A 24,416-nucleotide genomic window follows, 5' to 3' on the forward strand; every position below is an offset into this window, starting at 1 on the left:
CTGGAGTCATTTGAGCCCAGTTTTTCTCCCGCCCAGGCAGGGGGTTGGACTTGAAGATCTGCAAGGTCCCTTCCGACCCTACTTCTACGATTCTATGATCCCCTGTGGTTTCAAAATGACCACATAAGCATGCTGTCAGGATAATGTCCCAAAGGTCAGAATGGTAGACATTATAAAATATAGCAAAATAAGAGTCAATGCAATCTTAGCGTGGTCCATGAAAGGCAGGAGAGATTGTTCTTGATACATGTACAGTATTTTTCCCAGCTGATTTCAGTTGCTGATTACACTGAAATGGAGCACTCTCCTTCCACAGGATGAGCACAGGCAATAAGTGCAGAAGGCAGACAAGCCTGTTTCAGAATCCTAGGCATGCACAGTACTGCAGTTAAAGAAAGTCCTAGTACTGAAAATATTGACCACTGTAAAAAGCAGTAGAGATCTGGGCTCTTGTAACACCTAAAGGCCACCCAATACCATGGAGGTTGCCAATTCTAAGCAATACAGTAGGACAAATAGAGAAGCCAGAAGACTGAAAATGATTGTGCCAGTGTAGCCCCTATCCAGTACACTCAATGTTGAAGAAAAATCACAAATCAGAGTTAATACAAGAGGAGTTCTGCCAGAGGTTATTAGTCATGAGGCCTGGATTAGAAATAGTTTAAGCACTGCAGGAATAATGGTTCCATGTAGGCATCAATGCTGAAGCCTCTGTTGCAAGACCTGGACAGTCATGCTGGTCCAGGAAGCCTCTTGTATAGGCCTGCCCTTTTCCTTCTTGAAGGCATCTTTTAACAGGGACCTGCCTCTAATTTTCTCCAGACTGTAAACTTTCTGTTCAGAAGCTTTTTGTCCCGCTTTCCTGAATGATCAGCTGAAGCCTTAATAAACAGGGCTCTGGATCTAGCATACTATGACTACAGCTCTCTTGGAAACTCCCTTATATAGGAGTGATAGATAGCAGGGTCAGAAGTCAGTCAGTCTTGGATTTATCAAATAAGAACCTCTGGTGATGGATCTCTCCTAGAAAAAGATTTATATTTTGGACATTCTGCAGGAATGTGAGTTTCTCCCCTCAGAAAACATCAAGAATGCTTGTCCTTAAGGGACATTACACGTTAATCCTGTAAGATTTAGGATTAACCATTTCTAAACTCTAGTACCATGAATCTTTGTACACAAGCTTAGCGAAATGTACTGGCAATGAGCACTCAAGTAAGCTAGCTATACTAAAATAAACTAGGAAAAGGAATATTATTCACAAAAAGGTAAACAAGAATCTGGTATAGTTTAAGAAATGAATGGACAGCAGCTCCAGTTTGAAGCAATGGAGTGGAGACTAACCATCTTTATACCACATGCCTATTTATACAGCCCACAGTGATTATTGCTGAGGAAAAAAAAACTAAATTCTTAAATGTATGTTATGCACACACATCTTAACCGGAATATTAATGGAAAATACCCAAGGAGAAATGGAAATACCTACATGCCTGGGCTATAGAAGTGTCTCTAAATTCCCAGTCTGTCTCAAGCACTATCCAATCAGACTAATCAGCTTCAGCCATTTTCCATCTAGTCCATCATCCCTGTCTTCTTCAGATAAAAAATCCAATGATTTCTATGCTGAATATCCTCCTGATATTCCCATGGTGGTTATTTCCATAATAGGTAGAATTTAATTTGTCATTCTAAAATTTCATATAATGGCAAAACTTTAGTAGCTGCCTTAAACTTACGTGGTGCTAGGTCATCTTCAAAAACATGTGTCATGCTGATTACATCCTCAGTTCCATGTTTTCTTACAAGCTCTGAAATAAGATAATAATTTCTACTCCATAAAAATGCACTTCATATAATGCTGGTATTTAAAACTTCATAATCTTTAAAATGCCAAGAAGAGTAAGTATCAATTTAGATAACTATTTAAACAATGGCAAACAAATGTAGGAATGCTATTTTTGACACAGATTGGCAGGGTTCTTTTACTGACCTACATTGTTAGCAAGAGTCAGCACCCTATATCAAGCTATTTAAATTCTGCTTAAGCACTGCACTAGCTTATTAACTAAAAGTTTGGGACATGAACCACTTTTATCCAAGTCTTAAGTAAAAATTTCACATCAGGCACATCTACACGGTCATTAATGCACTTTAATTATGGTGCATTAAGTTTAGTACCTGTAATGAGAGGTACTAACTTAATACACCATTATAGGCACTATTGCGCATTTGCACAAACGAATGGTCTTTTGTGACATTAATGCACAGTAGACTAAGTCTACTGTACATCAGCATAGGTTTTGCCTGCCATGCTAATGCACAGTAGAATTAGTCTACTGTGCTTGAAGTATCTCATGTAAATGTACCCACTGAAATTTGTCATGCTATAGCTGTTTCAGCTATCACTGAAAATTAAGCCCAGAAAGTGGTACGCTTAAACCTTTACCGGCTCTCTATATTTTGTCTCTTGCTCAACATCCAGGTTGGATAACTGCAATCTTGAATAACTGACAGGTTTAAGATGTTGTTTCCAGCCCTGGCCATTTTCAAAGCACTTACAGTTTCTGATAGTGAACTTCTGCAGATGTTACAACTAGCAAGACCAATAAATTTTTTTTTAAAAAAGGCAGTTAATGTGAAGTGAATTCAAAAGTCTAAACCAGTAGTGAAATCAAAACTCCTGACAGGAAACAACACACACACACACACACACACACACACAAATCTTGAAACATATGACCCAAACTTAATAAAATATAACTTTAGCTTAAGAACATCAGCAGTGGTGACTGATGTAACCTGTTGCATTAGATACAGATGTGTTATAATAAATATATCTTTGTTAAATTTCTTAACTAAAATTGTAAATAAATAAATAAAACAGCCTTGTCAAATAAAAGCAAAAAGTAAGGTGAAAAGAAGCAAAAATCCAAAATGGTAAAGAAAGGAGACAAAAATCTTCCCTTTCATAAATCTACATTGACTGACATCTTCTGGGAGCCTGGAAGAACTGGTTCAATCCATTCCCAAAGTTTTAGTAAGATGGAGAGAAATCAGATAAACCGATAAAAAAATTACATAAACCATAGATAAATATTAAACTACATGAACTACAGGGGAAAGAAAAAAAAATCAGAGACCTAGAACAAATCCAAGAAGACCTGATGCTGATTTGCATGTCACCCTCTACTCCCTCCTTAGTCTCCCAGGTGGTATACATGAAAAATCTATGTTGTGGAGTACAAACAATAAATAGTTTGGCTGTAAACCTATCTCTTGACTCTTATCAGTAGCCAATTTACCAGCACACCTGAAATCCACGTAACAGTATGAACACCAACACCATCCAAACTTGAAAAGGCTGGGAAATACTCATTTAAGAATATCAGAGGTGTTTTTTTCAAGCCTAGAAATATTTGATTTTAACAGTATAATAATGTTCTGATAAGAAAAGCTCTTCTTGAGTTTTTTAGTGAGTACTAAAATTAATTCATTGTCCCTGCCACTCCTCTTATTCTGAGGTCAGGAAAGTTAGGCTGTATATTTGGACAAACGAACAACAATATTAATCAAAACTAAATTGTAGAATCCTTTAAAACTTTTTAGAAGTTCCAAAATAATTACGCAAAGTGCAACTTACAAACATTCATGCCTTTTTAGCACCTTATGTAAAGCACTGGCAAACTAATTTAACATATTCTAAATTCTGGAGACAATTAACTTTCTCACCTTCTAAAATAGCCTTCGGGTCTCTCTGAGCTATTGCTACTGGGTTCGACTTTCTTTTCTTTTCTCTGTCAAAAGTTAAAATATTTCAACTCTACCTTGTTGAAAGGTAGATCTTCTAGGTTCTAGAGCTACATATCATTCTCATTTCACTTTTGAACTATTGAGCTCAACAAGAATCTTGAAAGAATAGAATATAAGCCTAATATTTCTGGACCACTCTTTCCCTATTACAAAAAACGTGCACATGTAAAATTATTTTATTCCATATATTTTGGGCTATAAACCAAATACTGATTTACACAAGGAAACAGAGTTAAAGGTCTTTTGAAACCTTTGTGTGCTTCAAAATGTCATTCATTCTTGAAATTACTTATTGGCATAATGCATTTTTAAAACAAGAAAAGAAAAATAACATAATTGCATATAAAATTACACAACTTATTAAAGTAGCAACATAAATGAAACTACAATAGTGGCTGTAGTCTAAGCATGTATCTCTGTGGTTTAATAATTCAGTAACTTTAAACACAATTTATACCTTTTCATAGAGATTCTAAAACATTTTATAAACGGATGCTTGCACAATATAAATATTATGCAACTGAAGGTATAAGGGGCAACTACATTCTGGTCATTTTACTTTAATCACTAAATTGATACAGATTTCTAGATGTAATAACTTGCTCAAGCGAAAAGTATTGTTGATTCTATCCTGAGGTAAGATGCCCAGCAGATCCACAGGAATCAAGTCTCTGGCCCCAAGTAGGATGCAGCAGTATGAATCTGCTCACTAAAAATTGTTTTCATGAAGTCACTTGCTTCTTTCTCCATAGTATGTTGGATGCAATAAATGGACCCAAAGAGTCAAAAATGTTAAAATGACTCTGCCACAGTACAACTTTAAACAACTGAACTGACTGTTGGCAAACAATCACTAAGGCTACAAACAAACATTGCATTATTATCCCAAGATAAACCATTTTATTCCAGGATAAAATGCCAGCACCAGAAACTCTTAAAAGATTTCCAGATAAGAGGTAGTAACAGCTTATCAAAGGATATTGCAAAGTACATCTGTACAGTTACCCCAAGATTACTGTATTAAATCAATGGTAGAAAAAGTGACACTGCATTCAGCCACTCACCATGCCCTGACTAGAAGGCGATGTGTATACACAACAATTACAGGTTATTTTTATCCTGGAACAAACAGGCACAACTTATCCAAGGGCAAATGCAATGTTTGATGCTAGCCTATTAAAAATCTATTTCACATTTAAGCTATTAAATAACGGTTTTGTTTTAAACATCCCTTTTTCTCTTTAGTTGCACTGTTCTAAAAAGGAAAAGCCCCACATGACAGTCTTTTAAACAGTAATAACTTACCTTCTTGGGAGGGGGGAAGGAGAAGAAGATGGAGCAGGGAACACACTGGCATAGGTTCAAATGGTACTATTATTATATAAATAAGAATTACATTCAGATCCCATTCTGGAACTTGTTCCCTTCCTTGGAAAAGAACCTGGTCTGCACTTTAAGAGACCTGAGGGCTTCCAGGTAAGAAAACATGTGGCATGTAGAAAGCTAAGATAGCTTCCAGGTAGATCTTAACCAAAATGACAGAAAGGTCAGCTTGACTAAAATCCAGTCAATAATCTAGTATATCTAATATGGTAGAATTGATCAACTTTCTATTTTTCACACAGCATCAGGAAAGAAACCTGGCCTGTTTTTCCAGGTACATATACTTAGTCACAGCCTTCCTGCTGTGGACAACACCTCTGACTAGGGCTAAACACTTTTCCTCTTTCTATGAAAGCCATCCAGAATCTAGACTGTGAGACAAGGAATGGAGATCTGGGTGCAGAACCCTCACTCCTAATGTCTAGAAGCAGAGCAGGGTCCCAAGAGAAATGGAAAATTGTCCCAGGCATTCAGGGGCTATCAAGATGAGTAAGCCCCATTCCTACTTCACTTGTTGGAATTAGTGGTGTGAAGGAGTGCACATAGTAGGCTCTGTGATTCTTCTGTCTTAAATCCACCCAAGGGAGAACCACGGCTGAACCCACAGAAGCAAAAAAGTGGCATTCCCTGGCTGCACTTGTTTATGGTCAGATGGTCCCATTCTACAAACACAACACTGAGTGCTGAGTCCCACTTACAATGCAAGGAGCTAGACTTATAAATGCTTTGCCATTTAGAGACTGAGTAAATGTTCCACATGCTGTGGATTTGGTTGCTGATGTACAGTTGCCATAGGTTGGTAGAATCTCACCACAGGGAGAAAGTATCTGGCATAAGTCGCCTATCATGACCTAGACCTGACAACCTCAAATTCAACAGAAGTAAGACCATAAGAGCTCTCAGCACCTCTCTGAGCTTAACCAACTGATATGAAACATCACTGCTTCCAATAACCAGAGAACCTGTATTTGGAGTTCTCCCAAATAAACTCACCAGCCCATCAGTGAGGTATCTGTTACTGAAGTGACACTGGATGGTATAACACTGCATGCATTGCTTAGATCCTTCTGCCAAATTATGGAGACAAGCACCAGCTCAGGTTCTGTGACTATATATTTAAATGAATCTCCTCCAGACCCAGAATAAGCCTTAACTCAAGTCTGGTATTCCTCCTATGGGAGGCAGGCTTTTGCTGACATTGAGTCTTAAGTAGGCTTCTATGAACAAAAAATTCTAAGCTGGATCCAAAATTGATTTCTGGTGACTGATGAGAAGCTCCAGAGATTATAATAGGCTCATTGTCTTTCATAGGTTGCTTGATGCTTGAGCAGTCAAAGAACCTCTTAACAACCAGCCATCAAAGTACAAATAACCTGCTTCCCCTATCCCTGAGATAGACTGCAACTATCAAGAGGACCTAGCTGAAGACTCACAGGGCTATGAAAAGGCTAAATGGTATTGGTAGTAGACTTCCCATCGCGAATTGATAACACTTCGTATGTGAGGAACTGACTAGCTTGGCATTGACGGATACTCTGTAGGCCATTTCCTTGAAACAATGGGGTCTGTAAGCCTGTCTGCATACCAGCAGTTTCTGGATGAATGTCTACACATCAAGTGGGTACTATTAGAATAGTGATCTAGTACTTGAAGAGGATATTTAACATACTTTCTCATATACAGCATGCCCTTGATGGCATGCTCTGTTTTTGGATGGCCCTAGGAAGAAAAAAAAAGTTCTTACCTTGGAGTACAGGTTTAGGTTTAGGTTCTCAAGGGCTCAGACTTCACAGTGGGATACACTGGAATAGGACCATGCAGCAAATTCAATGACACACCAACCCCACACACTAGCCCAGTCTGGTGCATGGTGCCATGTTACCCAGCCAGGGGGCTTCCCAGGGGCCCAGAAATTTGCTGGTGGGAAAGCAATGGTAGTACTGAGCCACTGAGTCACTCTGGGAGCCACAGCAATTAATGCTGCCACTGCTCCCCTGCTGCCAGATCTCCAGACCTCTAGGGATCTGTTTTTCTCAGGTATTATGCATAACTGTACTTCCCACAGATGGTGCAAGGAAAAACGTGTGCATTTTATGCAAGAAAATATAGTGTTTGTTTATTTAATTTTTATGCCACGCTCCCCAGAAAGCTCAGAGCATCTTACAATAAAAACAAAATAATAAAACAATAAAACAGTATCCCAAAAAATACACAGAATTAACCCCACCTGCTGGCAGTTTGATGAGGAATATACAAAGTGATCAGGACTGTACAGAAGCCCATCTGAAAGGATGGTGCTAAGCACTGTGATGTTCAACAGAAAAGGACAGCAAATTAGCCACCACAGTCTTTACCATCAAGTCTGTTGCCAGGCAGCACTTCAGTACTGAAAGATCTACCGAAGTAAATGTTGCTAACTGTGAGCACTTTTGATGTGATGTGGAGAATGGTGCTGTACAGTCAGCTGATGTTACCAGCTGATGGTACCAATTCTGGCTCCACCAGAATTGACAACTGTCAATGTCACAGGCCCTCTGGCAGGATAGGGTATCATGAAGTCATGTCCTCTGACTAACTCATCAAAGGAATGAATGCTCCTTCTTCCCTTCATACTCTGAACCATGGGCTTGGAACCAGACAGTTCTGGTTTGACATGTTCTAACCTTCCCTGGGCTTCCACGGAAATTGTTTATGGGCAAGAAATACTGGGGCCTGATATTGGCACTATGATTAAAGCTCCCATTTACCCATAAACCTCATCCATCATTTGTGTGGGTCTGATCTCCCCCCCATAAAGACCTTTCTAAGGGTCTATTCCTGGGTGTAACTGGATCTCAACCAGGACCAATGATTAGCACCCATCTTGCCAGCACTGGAGAAGACATTCTGTGCTGATTCCCCATACTAGGCAGTGAATGGTGCCATAATGAGATTCTCATCCATAGACTGGATATAGAGCTGAAATATCTGCCAAGAAGACAATGTTAAAGCTTATTCTCCCTGTCTTTTCAAGCTCTCAGTTTAAAAGGCACACAAATTGAGCAGTTGTCAGGAATGAGGGTTTTCTTCAGGTATAAAAAGCATCTTGGGTGGCTATTGCAAGTTGAAATCAGGCCATCCCAGGAAGGACATGGCAGAAACAACAAAGAGCAAGCAGGAAAAAGGCACCCCTTCCTTTCCCTGACAAGCCCAGGGGCCACAAATTGTGCCTGACTAGAAGTTTTAGTATGTCTTTCTAGGCTTGAAGGCTGGTAGGAACTTGAGAGAAGGGTTCTACATTTTCTACCCAGGTAATTAAGAGGAACTTGTGTATACTCTACAGATACTGCTAAAAAGGCAAAAAAAAAAGTCTCTAGTTGAAGCTCAGAGGTATGAGAAACAAGTGATAATGAATATATAGAGAATTACTCAAGGAAAAAATAATGTTCACATGCAACGCAGAACATATTCAAATATTCCTTTTTTCTGTCTTTCACTATTCATTATTAGTAAGCCTAATAATATTTAATAATTCCCTTACTGTTTGGCTAGAGGTGGTTGCACAGACTTTGGCAGATGGTGAATGCGGTTTCTTAGTTCTTCAAGACTTCTGATGTGTTGTGTTAGTTTAATTATGCTATCTGTTATGTCCTTATCAGCCATAGGAAGCTGCAGTTCTGGAAAAAGTTCATCTTTTCCTAACTAAGAGAAGCAGACACTGAAAATGTTGGAGTAGCAATTTAAAATACAATAAATTAGTAGGGTCTAGTTTAAAGTATTTTGACTATAAAGAAAAAACAACTATTATCATTTAGAATGGTAGAGATTTACACAAATACAGTAAATAGATTTAACCAGCATCCACAACAATTGCTAGATATAGTTCAACTCTACAGACCTTGTAGGTCTGTTCACCTAGTACAAATGTTTAAAATAAATAGTTAACTGGTTTCTGGTCATGTTGAACAAAAAAGGATAGCACATTAGCCATGATAGTGAAGATCCTCTAGATCGTTTTTTATGTGTTAGATATTGTTAGATATTGTCAGATGATGCAACCACAGTGAAGTCAAAATGCTGCTATGCTACAGAAGTTTTCAAATAGACTTGCCTTCAGAAATAAAAAATGGTTCTAAACTGTTTTCCTGGAAATTTATTCAAAATTCAATCAACACAGCATGTTTTCCTGAAATATCCTTATATTAGCATTCCCTGAGAAGCAAGTTGTATTTGTCTTCTTAAGAGGAAAGTCTCAAATCTCTGATCATAGTGACAGAGGCAGTATTGTTAATAAATTTACTTATGAAAAAGTGCAGACCAGTATTTAAGACACAATATATTGCAGTTCTTGCAATATAAAGTTAAGTCAAAAGAGACAGTTAGTAGATGTTAGAATTACCTCTTCCATCTGCTGGACTTCCTTTCCAAACCACTTCATGAAAAAAATATAAATACATATCAGTCACTGACAAATTAAAGTGATAGTTCAAATTAAAAAAGAATGAAAATAATAAAATATTACACAGCAAATCAAAACTTAAGTTCTTACCTTAGTCAAAGACTCTAATATCTAGAAAAACAGAAGGATTATCACTAAAGATAACACAAAACATAATTAAACATCTAACAATTATACCAATTTTATGATGATTTAACTAAAGAAATTGACTTATTTGAATACAATTAACTTTTTAGGCAATCGGACTTCATCATAACATTATCTTGTAATGGAAAAATGTATCTTATTGCAATGAAATATAAAAAGCAGAAAACTTATTTTAAAAACTCTCTTTATTCAGAAAGATGTCATGGTCCCAATAATACATTAAAACCAGCAGCTGCCCAAACATTCCGTGCTGCAATCACAGGATACCCTTAAGAGGTGCTTCACTTCTCTCCCTGACTCTGCAGTGGGCAGGCTCATTATATATAGACTCCCTGCCCAAGCCAGTGGTATAATCAGCAGTCACAGTGAACCCTGATGCAGAAGCAGACCTTTCTTTCCCCGTGATTTGGGCCATACACTTCTCACTTTCTGCTCCCAAATCTTCCACACTCCGAGCTCAAAGAAGACTATGAGAACAACCACAAGAGTGGATCCCCAGGAAGGGGAAGGGCAGTCACACCCCCATTCAAGTCCTCCTCTACTCCTGCCATCCATGAGCCCTAAGGGCACCTATACACATGCCCAATGCCTCTGAGACATTCTAATTAGAACACATCAGAATAGACTCTGTTAATTGAGTATGCTGGAGTATTCTAATTAAAACACTCCAGCAGCCTCAGTGTCACATTTATTTAGTGTCCCCACATTTCAAACCAGTGTCAGGAGTACTTTTACTAAAGCTTGTCTAACTAGCCTCCACTGCCATTTTGAAGCACAAGACATTGAATACATGAGACTCTGAAGGCACTTTAATTACAGCAGTTCCCAAGAGCTACTTTAATTAAAAGACCACCACCACCACCACCCTGGATCATGTGCGAAGATGCCCTAAGGGCCCAATCATGACAAAGCTACTTTGACCAGCCCCTCCTCACTAGCCCAGTGCACAGCCCACAGCATCTCCCAAATCAGCTAAGGAACCTGTTGGAGCTGAACTGCCTGGCCCCTCCTCCTAAGATGAGTGGGCACACAGCAATACTTTTCTCATTCTGCCCAGCTGCAAAGGCCAAAGGCCTTATCTGACCACATACCCCTTTTCAAAATCCTAGATCTGCTATTGAACACTCAATATCCAATATCCACAGACCAGGTACAGCAATCTCAATCTCACCCTCTCTCAACTAGCAAAAAGAACCAAACAAATATTAACTGTGGCTGTTGATGTAAACGTATGGCTTTGGAACTTCAGCTTATGGCAACAAGAAAGGAACAGACCCGCACAGTCTTATGTATTCACATGCTAAATGACCACATTCAGTGTGATTACAATGGCAATTCCAAGATTGCAAAATTGAGAATTGCGCATGTAAGCCAAAGTTTCAAACATTTCTCCAAAAAAAGCCAATAAAAATTTAGTAAAAGCAAGTCCAAGTTTAAAAAATAAATCTATACTTTCATGTATAATCTTAATATTACATACTTCTTTCTGTTCCTGAAGTGTTGTCTCTAACTGTTTTGCAATTGATGAAAAACCTAGTAGTGATGTAGTCATGTCCTCATGACCTTCCTTTTAGAGAAAAAAAAAGTTTTTATACAATCCATCCATATTCTATGGAAACCCTATGAACTCAGAAAATTTGCCTTAAAATTTAAGCCATGAATGCATATTTACTTGATTAAATAAACCAATTTAGTTATAGTTTTATTATAGAAGTGTTTGAAGTCATTTTATTTTAATTTAAAGCTGTTTTTCTTTAGATTATTAAAATATAAATATGTTAATCACATTTTCTCACCATTATAATCTTTAGCATAGCTTTACTGCAATGCACTTCACTGCTTACCATTTCACTTGCTAAAGGAATATTTTGAGTTTTCTTCATAACTACGAGACTTTATTATAAAAGACTCCTATTTAAACTTTTTAAAATAAATTTATTGGAACATCTTTAATAATGCTGTGTGTTTAAATAAAGGCAGCTATTAATATCAATTCAAATAAACTCATACATCTCTTTAATAGGATTAAATATTTGCCTCCTGGAACAAATGTATGTGGAGTCTTGATGAGCATTTACAAAAATGTTGGTTAAATTAATTAAGCAGACAAGGTTCTTTGGGTAAATCTTACATCTTTTATTAGCCAAACTCAAATAGTCGGAAAAATTCTTCTTTGCATGCTTTTGGATATAAATGCCCTTTATCAAGCTGAGGAAGCACCTATAGTTGATGTGTGCTCTTCCTCAATGGACTGAGTAGTAAAGAAGCAAGGGCCTGGTACCAAAGACAGGAATACCCAATTACCTACGGGGAAACATTTCTTATAAGAAAACCACTTTCTCTCCAATCTCTCAGTTCTAATCCTCAAAGGGAATTTGCAAAACACCTTTCATTGATGAACATATGAACTTCACACTTCACTAACCTCCTGGGTGCAAAAAATCATGGACTAAATATAGACATTGGATTATACAGACACATTATAACCTGCCTAACATCCAACTCCCCAGGTACCTCTCCACTATGTACCAGCCACATTCATTCCCCTAACCCCTCCTACCCCAACCTGCTCTCACCCACTGACTCCTCAATTTACGTCTTCACTGACTGGCTTTCTTGCATGCATACTGGCCAGTAATAAAAAAGGATTCTACAAGTATATCAAGAGAAAGAAGATGACCAAAAAAACTATAGGTCCCCTAAAGAATGCAATCTGATACAGATGAAGCAAAGAAGGCTGAAGTATGCAATGCCTTATTTATTTCAGTCCTCATAAGTAGGAACAGCTAACAGGGAATGAGCTCAACTAGCAACAAAGTCAGGGAAAAAGACAAACAGCTGAGAGTAATGGCAGAACAGGTTATGGATTACTTAAAAAAACTAGATGTTTTCAAGTTGACATGGCTGGATGGGATGCACCCTAGGGTCCTGAAGAAACTGGCTGAGGTAATTTCATAGCAATCTGTTCCCCCGGTGAGGACTTGTGAAGGTCAGGAGAGGTCCCAGATGATTGGAAACAAGCCAATATAGTGCACATTTTTACAACATGGAAGAAAGACCAGTTAGTCTGGCCTCAATATCTGGAAAGATGATGGAGCAGGTTCTCATGGAACCAACTGTGAAGCACAGAGAAGAATAAGGCAATCAGAAACAACCAGCATGGATTTGCCAAGAGTTAGTCATGCCTAACTACTGCTGCATTTGGTGAGTAAGTTATCCCTCCTAAGATCCAAAATTACCTGGACAGACTGGAAAAATGGTCCACATGAATTTCAACCAGATGAAATTCAATAAGAACAAGTACAAAGTCCTGCCCTTCAGACAAAATAACTGCATGTACAAATATAGACAGGGGAATGATTGGCTACACTACAGTACTGCAGAGAAGGGCATAAGGGCTGCAGTGGACCATAAACTGAATATGAACCAACAGCATGCTCTTGTTGCGACAAAGACTAACAGCATACTGGAGTATATTCCCAGGAATGTCACTTGCAAATTAAAGGAAGTGATTTTTCCACTCTATTAGGCAATAGTGAGGCCTCACCTGGAGTACTGTATCTGGTTTTGGTCCTGACACTTCAAGAAGTGACCACCCCCATTGTCAGAAAGATGACTCTCCCTTATCTCCAACCTAAATTTCTTCTGCTGCAGTTTGAGGCCATTGCTCCTAGTACTGTCTGGACTGCATCTTCCCAAGGAATTGCCAAAATGTGAAGATGTATGAATATTTATTACAGAAAATGCAAAAGAAAGCATACTTCCATGACAGCAGCACAGTGCTTTGCCAGAGCCAAGAATTTCCAGCAGAATTATAACACTAGAGATAAAAAAAGATCTTCAGTGACATTCCCAATACATTCACTTTCTACGTGAAACTGGATTGGATTTATGCCTGGGACACCATCACAGAAGCCCAGTAAACGCTGGACAAACATGCTGGCCTACATCATCCAGTGGAAAGCAGCCAGTCTGAGCAAGATTTCCAGTGAAGGGCCAAGACCTTTCCACCCCACAAACACCACCCTAGTGTCATGCCAGGTTGTGGCCAGCCAAATTTGCAGCCACTCAGGGGTCAAGATGCTGACCAAGGTCAGGAGTAGTGAACAGAATCCAAAGACAAGCCAGATCAGAAAGCCAGGAGGTCAATCCAAGAGCAGCATCTAGGAAAAAGCAGAGTCAGGAAGTCAGGAGATCGAGCAGAGTGCAGAGGTCAGCGTATAAACCAGAGGGAATAGCAAACCAATTTGGAATCAGGCTGAGCCCTGTTGCCCAGACACTTTCTGTTCTTGTTCAAGGATTTATACTAAGGGGGAAATAGAGGATCACCTTGCCCCAGGCAGCCACTCTGGTGACAGAGAGTGGGCAGTTAGTTGGGCCCTGTGAAAGGCTCCAGACCATCCCGGATCAATCTAGACAAACAGCAAAAGGGTGGATAAGTAATTTTAAAAACGGCTCTCATCCTGACAGAGGTAATAACTGGCTGTTTGAAAGCCATAGGTGGCAGCTGTGCACAAAGCTACATCAGTGCCTGTGCTACTGCTGTGGCAGCAGCAATGCAGGTTCTTCACTTTTTGCTTCCCCACCCGAAGGGTCAGTGCCCTCATTTTCCCCCAATTCATTATATTACTGCTGACAGCGTATCAAGTACCAGCAAGGCACCACCATATTGGGTGACTATTGTGATGTACAAGTACAGGCATGTCTATCCATCTGCTAAGCCTTTAGAGTTATTTACCTGCTCAGGTTGTATATCTTTCTAGAACGCTCAAAATGGCATAAGCCCCAAAAAGTTTATTTTCCTAAAGTACTGAATCTCATAGATTAAATGTACTGGTTACTTCCCTTATAGTATCAAGGGTTGAAAGAGGAATGTCACCTAGTCAAGGAGTGCTCAACTCCTAACCCATGAGCCAGACCTCACCCATGTCATCCAACCCATGAGTCTACAAATCTGGTGGCAGGGGGACAGGACAGGACAGTGGTAACAAGGCCAAAGGGTGGGAGGGATGGGAAGGTGTGGGCCCAGGCCTGAGCAGGGGGGAAAAGGAGTCCCGCTCCTCCCCTCCCCAGCTGCTACTGCACTGGGCCAGGCCCGCTGCTCCCCAACACCACCATGTTGGGCCTGCTCCCTGCCAGAGTCGGGCCTGGGCCCACTCCTCCCCTTCCCCCACTGCCACCATGGCGCGCCCGCTCCTTCCCCCCCACAGCATCAGGACCAGTCCTCCCCCAACCGCCACTGGGTCAGCCCTGCAGGCGGTAATGACGGAAGCAGGGAGAGACAGGCCGAAGCCAGTGCCAGTGGCCTCACTCCCCCCAGTGTCCCGTCCCTGCTTCCCCCAGCCCATGCCGCCACTGCCATCACCTGCAGGGGCGGTGGTTGAGGCCTCGTCACCCTCTCCACTCCATTGTCACCACCTGCAAGGAGCACTACTGGCCTCGCCCCCCCCTGTTCCATCCATTCCATTGCCATCACCTTGAGGTAGCAGGGCGGGGCTGGCCTTGACCCCCCCTGCTCTGTCCTGTGTCCCCACCATCATGGTGGCGCATTGCCAACTGTCCCAATGCTTCTTCACACTCTGATTGGCTGTCAGCCAATCAAAGTATGAATAAGAATATTGACAACATTTCACAGAAGCAGGACATTGGCAGTTGTGGTTCCCCTGCTCTACCTATGGCAGGTTAGGGTGTTAGGTCTGTGTTATGTCAGGGTTAATGGTAGTTTTACACATGGTTTAGATTATGGTTTGTATGGGATGGTTTGGATAGAGATGATTCTCCCTCAAGCAGGGGACTGGACTAGATGACCTCTGGAGGTGCCTTCATGCCCTACTTCTCTATGATTCTAACGAAGTTCTTAAACCCCAAATAAGTAAATTTACCTTTTTAATATTGATTTACAAGTGAAGGCTCACCGTAGAATGCACTTCATAATAGAAACTCAGTATCGCTCCCTTGTTACAGTACATTTAAACACCACAAAAAATATTTTTCAACTCAAAAACATTTTGTAAAATTTCACAAGAGTGCAAATTTAAAATACAATCAAAGTGTACAGCATAACAACAATACTGTAATAGCAATAATATATGCACACAATACTAATAGATGTGATTCTAAATGTAATTAAAACAAAAATTTTAAAAGACAGAGAATAAATAATAAAATAATAAACAATAAAAATAAATAGCATGCACTGTAGCTGTTTATGTATCAGGAAAAAATGGACTGCTTTCTTTAATAGTCACACTTGCTTAAGAGCAACACAGCAGCAGGACATCAACATATTGCCACCAATGTGTATTCACTCTATTAGTGAGAACTGAAGACACTAACCTCTTGCAGGATTAACCCCTAACTCCTTAAAAAAACAAGAACTTTGGGGAAAGCAACATTTATGATTTTAATGACCTCTGTATTTATATGCTTTCATTTTACTGAGCACTTATTCATGTTTGTAAATGTATTCATTTTATTAGTAACAATAGGACAATGTGTGAGTTAAGAAGCGTTAATACGGTCATTTTATGTGAAATTATTAATGCTAAAAGCAAAGTGCATAAAAATCTCTTATTTTATGGAGCTACTGTTATACATACAACTGAGTCTTCCTCTTCTTCATCTGCTTCCTCTTTCTCTTCCACTTCAGGTTTCTTCTGATACACATATTCCATTGCATGTATAATCTGAACAAAAAAAAAACCATATTAAGGGAAGAAAACTAAATCTCTCTTAAAGCAAGAAAGAGCTAATAAAAATGCAAATATTTTAATCTGAATTTAGACATCATAATTAAATTAAAATAATTTCCTACCCCATTGAGACGTTTAGTGACGTTCCTTAGCATCTGCACTTCATCTAGCGAATCATTTTTATTTACAGATGGAATCTGTAAAGAATATTTCATGAAAGATTCGACTGGAGCAGCTGGTAATAAGACCATTGGCTCACATTCCTTTCCCGAGAGCTTTATTCTTCCTTTTATTTTTAAATTATCAGTAGGAGAGCCTTGTAAATTTAGTGGACCCTTTTTAAAAAAAGATGTTCCTGTATCTGCTTCTGACAGACTGCTGGGTTTCATTTGCTTTCTTGCTTTCATGCTGGGGTCTGTGTTGTCTTTCTAAGCCTAGATAAGGAAAGTTTTATGTCACTAATTGGTAAAGAATAAGATAATTAGAAAAAAAATGTACATAACGGCTAAGATCCAACTGTTCTATATTTAGTATTAAAAATTAGCCCATTGCCTTAGAGCCCTCTAAGTAAATTTATGGTATAACAATTAAACAAAATTTATCATTGTGCTAATAAAACGTGTCCGCAACAATACTACACATGTTTACAACTACTCTGTGCTCCACTCCATTCAAAAATTGGAATCTTCTGTACAAAAACAAAAGACATTATGTGCAACAGGAAGAAAGAAGGAAATACAGGGCCACCACACCAACATTTTGGGAAGTGCAGGGAATTAGTTAGGTAAAATATATGTCCAGGTGACCTTAGAAGTGAACCATATACCTGGTTACAGAGAACAAAAAAACCTTCAAAGGTCCTTCACAATCTGCCCTGGCCCCAAAACTGATGACTACAAAGTTGCTTCTAAGGCCCATTCTCCAGCCAGGGGGACATAGCGGTCTACTCCCATGGGAGCCTATCAGTGACTCCAAAAGAAAGCACGAACAGTTGACTGTGCTGCCTGAAAGGCACTCATAGGAGCAAGAGCTGCTTAGGTGTTAGCCTGTTAGCTTTTGCTTTTGCCTGTTAGTTTAGCTGTCACTACTGCTGCTGGAGAGAAGCAGGGAAGAAGCCACTCTGTGACAGCTGCTACAGCAAGCAGCACTGCAGCTCTGTTCCCCGTTGGTGTCAGGGAGCCAGTCACTCTCCCCTCCCCTGGAGAGAAGAGAATGGAGCACTCTAGGTCAGTGGTTCTCCTTTTTGTACCAGGACCCATTTGTAAACAGCAATGGCGAGTCCCAACCCAGTGTCCCTCACTCCGACCTGCTGCTAATATATATAGCTAAAACTCACCTAAAGTTTTATCACCTCCTCCCTCAACTGAATTACTGCAACTTCCTTATATCTGGTATTAACAAAGGCACTTATTTCTCATTCATATATCCAAAAGCCTGTTGCAAATATCCTCCTCACCCTGTTCCTTTTACCATCTCACCCCTACTTTGCATCCCTTCAATGCTTCTCTCTCTTTCAAATGAAAGATAATTTACTTTTCTTCATTTTCACAGCTGCTTGCAGAGTATACCCTCCTGTAAACAGATTCCTTAGCTGGCTGACTTTTATAGAATTCGATTTCTGAACTGCTCCTCAGCCAGCGCTCCAAAGCAAAGTATAGTCTTTAACCAAACAAATACAACAAAATCCCTTCATCCTATCCCAGACACTAAAAGAGCACCTTTTGCTCTGGCCCCAAAACAGTAGCCTGGCTCCTCCTTGCAGGAAACAATTTTCTTCACAGCTTGCTTCCTCCTTCCTTTTGCTAATTCTTCTGGGAGTTTTAAAAGTTCACAGTAGGACACTTCCTGTTTGCCAAAACGGCTCACAGCTAAGCTTTCTTAACAGGGTTGACTGTTGCGCCTTAAAGGACAGACAACTGTGTTACACCCTATCTATCATCTCTTATTCAATAACAAGAGGTCAATCCCTGCGTCCAACTAGCAGGATGCCAGCTTTATTTGGCCACATGTTCAGTTTCCAAAATGCTTGCTTCCATGTTGACTAGAAGGGAAGCTTATGAACAGCCACAGAACTACTTCATTATGCTCCTTCAAATTCCTCCTTAAATCTCTCCTTTGCCTTATAAAAAACATGTCGCTTACAAAAAAACATTGACAAACCTTAGGCTGCTGGAACCCACATTATAATTATTTAAAATAAATAGTAACACCTTAATCTTCAAAATCAAATATTTCATTAAAAATGAGGGCTCATATACAGAGAAGCCCTCTGTATTAGGTTATTGCCTTAAGATGCCATCCCCCCCATGTTCTTCGATGATCTTTTACCTTACCAGTTTTCCTCTCAGATCTTGGAATAATCTCTTCATGCTCAAGAATTGAAACAATATTCTCTTTCTCCTGGAGTACACGGCAGATTGACTCATTACTCTTTTTATTTAAGGTTTCACAGCTGCCCTTCTTAGGGCTGTGATTCCAGCTCTGGCCTTCCCAGGCTATCATCTCTCCTTTATAGATGCATTAACCATTCTTGTTCTGCCTAGCTTGCACACTCTCTACCCTCCCATATCTGGGTCTCCATAGGCCTTCTTCTTAAGGATGGAACTTCATCCCTGGCCTTCTCAGTCCAGGAACTCCCTCAAACACAGTCTTCTCAGTAGCTCCTCCCAGCAGCATTCAGCAGGCCTCTACTGACTCAGGACTTCAAGTCACCCAGTCCTTTTAGGCTTAGCAAAGTTAGGAGACACTGTCTTTTCATAGATTTCAAAGATTTTCCCCTCTGTTGTCTCTATCAATACAAGGGAAAGAGACAGAATATATGCATCCCTCTTCTTAGAGCTTATCTTGTTTGGCTGGAAAGGAATGGAGCCTTAGATCAACCAATGTACAAATTTTCCTGGCAGGATACATTAGTTATGTGGTGTGCTATAAACCATGGCTAGATTGCTTTTTGTACTCAATCTAACTCATTTATAGTGAGGATGTGTATCTATACATTATATCGTGCAGACTAAATGGTTATCATAAAAACAAAGCTTGGAGGAATACCACTGAATTTTTTTTCCGTTTTGATCATAGTTAAAGGTAACTGGTCTCATAGAAGCATTTCTGTAGTCGTGGCCCCTTCTTTCTCTTGATACAAACTAGAGCCATGAGAAAGATGCAACCTAAAGAAAATGTAGAGATTATGACGGCACAGAATATATCTGTATAAAACTGTAACTGATATTCCACTGCATGGGATGAATATGAACACACATCTAGTTTTGGCCATATAGCAATGCTACTCAAGAAAGCTGCTTAACATATGATTTAAGGCGTCACAGAGAAGCTATTCCAGGGCAATCTCAGGCAATGTTTTCTCTCAGTTGTTGCTCCAATCTCAGAGAAAACCATGGATCTTCCGCACTCTACCTACAGCAGGGAAGAGGGGATAAAAAGCACCCTGTTCAAATTTGCTGATGACACTAAGATGTGGGGGGATGTGGGCACGCTAGAAAGGAGCAATAGGCTGCAGTCGGACCTAGACAGGTTACAAGGGTGGGCGGACGAGGACAGGATGGGATTCAACACTGACAAGTGCAAAGCGATGCACCTGGGGAGGAACAACCGGCACTATACCTACAGGTTGGAGAACTCCCTTCTCATCAGTGCAGAGGCAGAAAAGGATCTTGGAGTCATCATTGATTCCAAGATGAACATGGGTCGGCAGTGTGGGGAAGCAGTCAGGAAATGCATCCACAGATGCATCTCCAGCAGGTCCAAGGAGGTGATCCTCCCCCTCTATGCGGCACTCGTCAAGCCGCAGCTGGAGTACTGTGTCCAGTTCTGGGCGCCGCACTTCAAGAAGGATGTAGACAACATGGAGAGGGTCCAGAGGAGGGCCACTCGTATGATCAGGGGACAACAGGGCAGGCCCTATGAGGAGAGGCTATGGGACCTGAACCTGTTCAACCTCCACAAGAGAAGGCTGAGGGGGGATCTAGTGGCCATTTACAAACTAGTCAGGGGGGATCAGCAAGCGCTGGGGAAGTCCCTGTTCCCCCGAGCACTGCCAGGAGTGACCAAGAATAATGGTCACAAGCTGGGAGAGGGCAGATTTAGGTTAGATATCAGGAGGTGCTACTTCATGTTCAGGGCAGCTAGGGTCTGGAACCAACTTCTAAGAGAAGTGGTGCTGGCTCCTACCCTGGGGGTCTTTAAGAGGAGGTTAGACGAACACCTTGCTGGGGATGTTTGACCCCAGTAATCTTTCCTGCCACGGCAGGGGGTCGCACTAGATGATCTACTCAGGTCCCTTCCGACCCTAGAAACTATGAAGAGACAGCTTTCCAATCAATCATATGACAAAATAGAGAAACCGTATTTAGGAAGAGCGAGATGGGAAGTTCTCCTCTTACGCCCCACAATTACCATTTTATTATTCAGTGCTCTTAGGATCTTATACCAGGTGATCAGGAAAACTGTATACAGGAAGGAAAGAGGGCAGAAAGGATTCCGCCTGTCTTAAATGTTAATAGATCTCCGTCTCAAAGAATGGATGAGATAAGACTAAAAAGGAACACACTGACCTGTAATTCTCCAGTGCTTTCTTCTAAGTAAAATGGTATGCTAAAAGTGACTTTGCTAAGCTTGTGTTCTTTGCTTTTGTACCACAATGGCCCTAAAGAAGCTAACTAAAAGCTGGTGCTCACAGGTAAGTGGAACTCTAAAGAATATACATGATCAATTGGGTGGACTCAGGAGGTCTGAAGCACTAGTTTCGAAGCCTAGGGTAACATAAATACAGAGTCCCATGTCTTACAGAAGAGTTTAATATCATGGTCTGAACCAAGGCTGTGTGGCCTAGAGACTAAAAACTAGAAACAGTAATTGCTTAAATTAAATGGGCTTAGAAGCATGTGAGATTTGGTATATCGGTGACAGTAAAAAGTAGTAGGTGGATAGGCTGCAACAGCAGTAACATCACCAAAAGAGGACAAAAAAAGTAATAAGCTCCTCTGCTTCAATCACCAAAATCTTTAGATAGAAAAGAAAGAAAAAAGAATGGGAGCAATTACACACCACTAAAAATCTAAGTGCAGGAGAAAGACAGAAATGTAAAAGAGGGGATAGAGCAGAAATTTATCTACACCCTAAGGAAAGTGTTCTCTCAGCCCCACATAAATGAAAAATTAGTAGCACATCAAGGGCAGGTTGAGCAATTTTCACTGCCATAAACAGCAAAAACAGTTCTGGATAGGAAGCAGTACTCCTACCCCCGCAAAATTACCAAGTCCATTTAATTTTTCTATGCTTCTTATCTAATCTTTCATCCTGGCTCTGCTGAAATTATTACTGTTGCAAACCAAATCACAGTTTTAATACAAATCTTAGATTACAACAGTAAACATTATCTCCTTTGACCCTTTTTTGGGTGCCTTGTTTCTGGTACAGTGACACGTAGAAAAAGCAGGGCTTGAGAGAAAAGAGGGAACAATAGCAACGCATGAAATTTGCAGAAGTATTTGTCTGGAAGACAAAAAGTGTCAATATTACAGATGTTGATCCCCCCCACATCAGGAGAGAATGGAAGGAAAGATAGCAGAATAATAAAGGTCTGATTGGAAGAGGAGTCTAGAAGAGCTGCCTGCACTTTAGGGATGTCCTTTTAAAAGGGGCAGAAGTAGGCTATCCCAGTGCAATGGAAGAATGAAAGTGCAACAGGAGTCCAATGTGGCCAAGTTGAAACTCAAAAAGGAAACCTAAAAAAAGTGAAAACTTGGCCATATTACTAGGGAAGACTGTTGCATGGGCATGCAGGGAGAAAATCAGGAAGGCCAAGGCATGATTTGAAATGCAACTGGCAATGGACATAAACATGGCTTGAACACCTGAGACACATTGACCTCCAACCCCTCCTGGAAAAGGATAACTATCTCAAGACAGTCACGGGCAACAAACCTGTCCTGATTTGCAGACAGCCCCTCAACTTCAAACAGCATCTCTCAAGCAACAGGCCACCTAAATCCCAGTCTCACCAAGACATCTCATTACCTGGACTAGCTTTAACAACTCCTTTTGTTCATATGGGTATAGAGGCAGTCCTCAGACTTACAACACAATTGGTTCCTGAAAACCATGTCTTAAGTCAAAATGTTGCAACTTGGAACTGATTTTCCCATGGGAAATAATGTTATAAATAGGGGATTGGTTCCTGAACCAAGGCCCGATACTCTATTTTCACCAAAAATAACCCAGAATTTTGTACTCAATCAATTATAGATGAGTAATATAGCTACATTAATGAATTTATATTGTAAACAGCAATCATATTGATTTGGAAGGACTTCTTTGAGGAGACTTTGCTGGTTGTTTTGAAGGATTCTTGGCTGGAGTTTTCTCAGGAGTCTTGGCTGCAGGCTTTCTGGAGTCTTGTCTACTTTCTTAAAGAAAGTATCCAAGGAAGTTTGGACAGATGCTCTCCAGGGAGATGGATGATGCAGTAAATTTGTTCACTGGCTCGGCTTGGCATCAGATCAAGTGTTGTAAAGTTGAAACTGACATCAGAAAGCTGAAACAGGGTGTCAATTTATAAACATTATAAGTGCAAAACGTTGTAACTCGAAACATTGTAAGTCGAGGACTGCCTGTACTGCCTACATGTTCTCTCCCAGCACCACTCTCTCCCCTCTCCCTTCTCTGTCCCTGCTTTCTGCTTCTGTATTCAAATTGTGCTCCTGCTTATATACTGCTTTGTGTACATCCCTTCACAGCATTTGAGGAAGTGAATTTCAGCTTATGAAAGCTTGTGCTATATTTACTGTAGTTAGTCTATAAGGTGCAAATCTAATCTGCTTTTTAAGAGAGCATAAAAGTTAAAAAAAAAAAAATAAGGGGGGGATTCTACAAATATGTCAAAAGTAAGAGGATGACCAAAGAACTATAGGTCCCTTACAGAATGCAGAAGGCAGTCTTGTTATGGATGATGCAGAGGAGGCTGAAGTATTTAATACCCTTTTTATTTCCATCTTCACAAATAGGAACAGTTACCATGTTATGACTGACCCCAGTTAAGCAAAGACAGGAAAGGAGACAAACAGCAAAGAAAAGTGGAAGAACATGTTAGGGATTACTCAGAGAAGCTTGATGCTTCTAAGTCAACAGGATCAGGTGGGATGCACCTTGGGGTACTGAAGGAATTGGTTGAGGCAATTTCAGAGCCATTAGCTATCTCTCTGAGGACCCATGGAGGTCAGGTGAGGTCCTGGATGAGTGAAAAAGGGCAAACATAGTGTTCATCTTTAAGAAAGGGAAGAAGAAAGATTGAGGAACTACAGACCAGTCAGCCTGACCTCTAAACCTAGAAAGATAATGGAGCTGGTCCTCAAGGAATCCACTTCGAAACACCTAGATGAGAACAAGGTGATCAGGAACAGCCAGCACGGATTCATCAAGAGAAGGACATGTCTGATAATCCTGATTTCCTTTTATGATGTGACAGACTCTGTGGATGGGGGAAAAAGCAGTGGATGTTGATATACCTTGGCGTTAGCAAGGCTTCTGACACCGTATCGCTCAACATTTTTATTAACAAGCTAAGGGAATACAGATGAGACAGAAGCATTGTAAGATGGATACACACAGGTTGGATTGGGTGCTTGACCACCTGGGCGACGGTGATCATCGCCCGCTGGAATTCACCATCCAGCACAAGGTGCAAAGGCCTGCAGCAAGGCAGCAGCCCTAGATTTCAGGAGGGCAGACTTTAAAGAGCTAAGGAGAATAGACAGGGAAGCACTGAGGCCCCAGAGAGGAGGGGAGCCAGGTGTCCAAGAAGCCCAAAGGGAGGTAATCCCAACACAGATCAAAGGGAGCAGGAGGGCGCAAAAGCCCCCATGGCTCACCAAAAGCATCTGGGAATGTCTTCTAGCTAAAAGGGAGGCGTACACCCAATGGAAGGG

At 40.5% G+C, this 24,416-nt stretch overlaps 1 protein-coding gene across 1 annotated transcript in view; it reads right to left on the minus strand.

The window, feature by feature from the left end:
* CCDC7 (coiled-coil domain containing 7) overlaps window positions 1-24,416 on the minus strand; it is a 75,000-nt gene that overhangs the window by 36,241 nt on the left and 14,343 nt on the right. The window contains exons 3-10 of the mRNA XM_019529147.1: window positions 16,596-16,907; window positions 16,381-16,467; window positions 11,262-11,348; window positions 9,725-9,745; window positions 9,575-9,607; window positions 8,717-8,877; window positions 3,733-3,797; window positions 1,740-1,811 (exon numbers count right to left, since the gene is read on the minus strand). Coding sequence (XP_019384692.1) covers window positions 1,740-1,811; window positions 3,733-3,797; window positions 8,717-8,877; window positions 9,575-9,607; window positions 9,725-9,745; window positions 11,262-11,348; window positions 16,381-16,467; window positions 16,596-16,880 — 811 coding nt within the window. The 5' untranslated portion in view covers window positions 16,881-16,907. The remainder of the gene's footprint in view (window positions 1-1,739; window positions 1,812-3,732; window positions 3,798-8,716; window positions 8,878-9,574; window positions 9,608-9,724; window positions 9,746-11,261; window positions 11,349-16,380; window positions 16,468-16,595; window positions 16,908-24,416) is intronic.

Source organism: Crocodylus porosus, unplaced genomic scaffold (assembly GCF_001723895.1).
Source record: "Crocodylus porosus isolate Cpor-Errol unplaced genomic scaffold, CroPor_comp1, whole genome shotgun sequence".
NCBI lineage: Eukaryota > Metazoa > Chordata > Crocodylia > Crocodylidae > Crocodylus > Crocodylus porosus.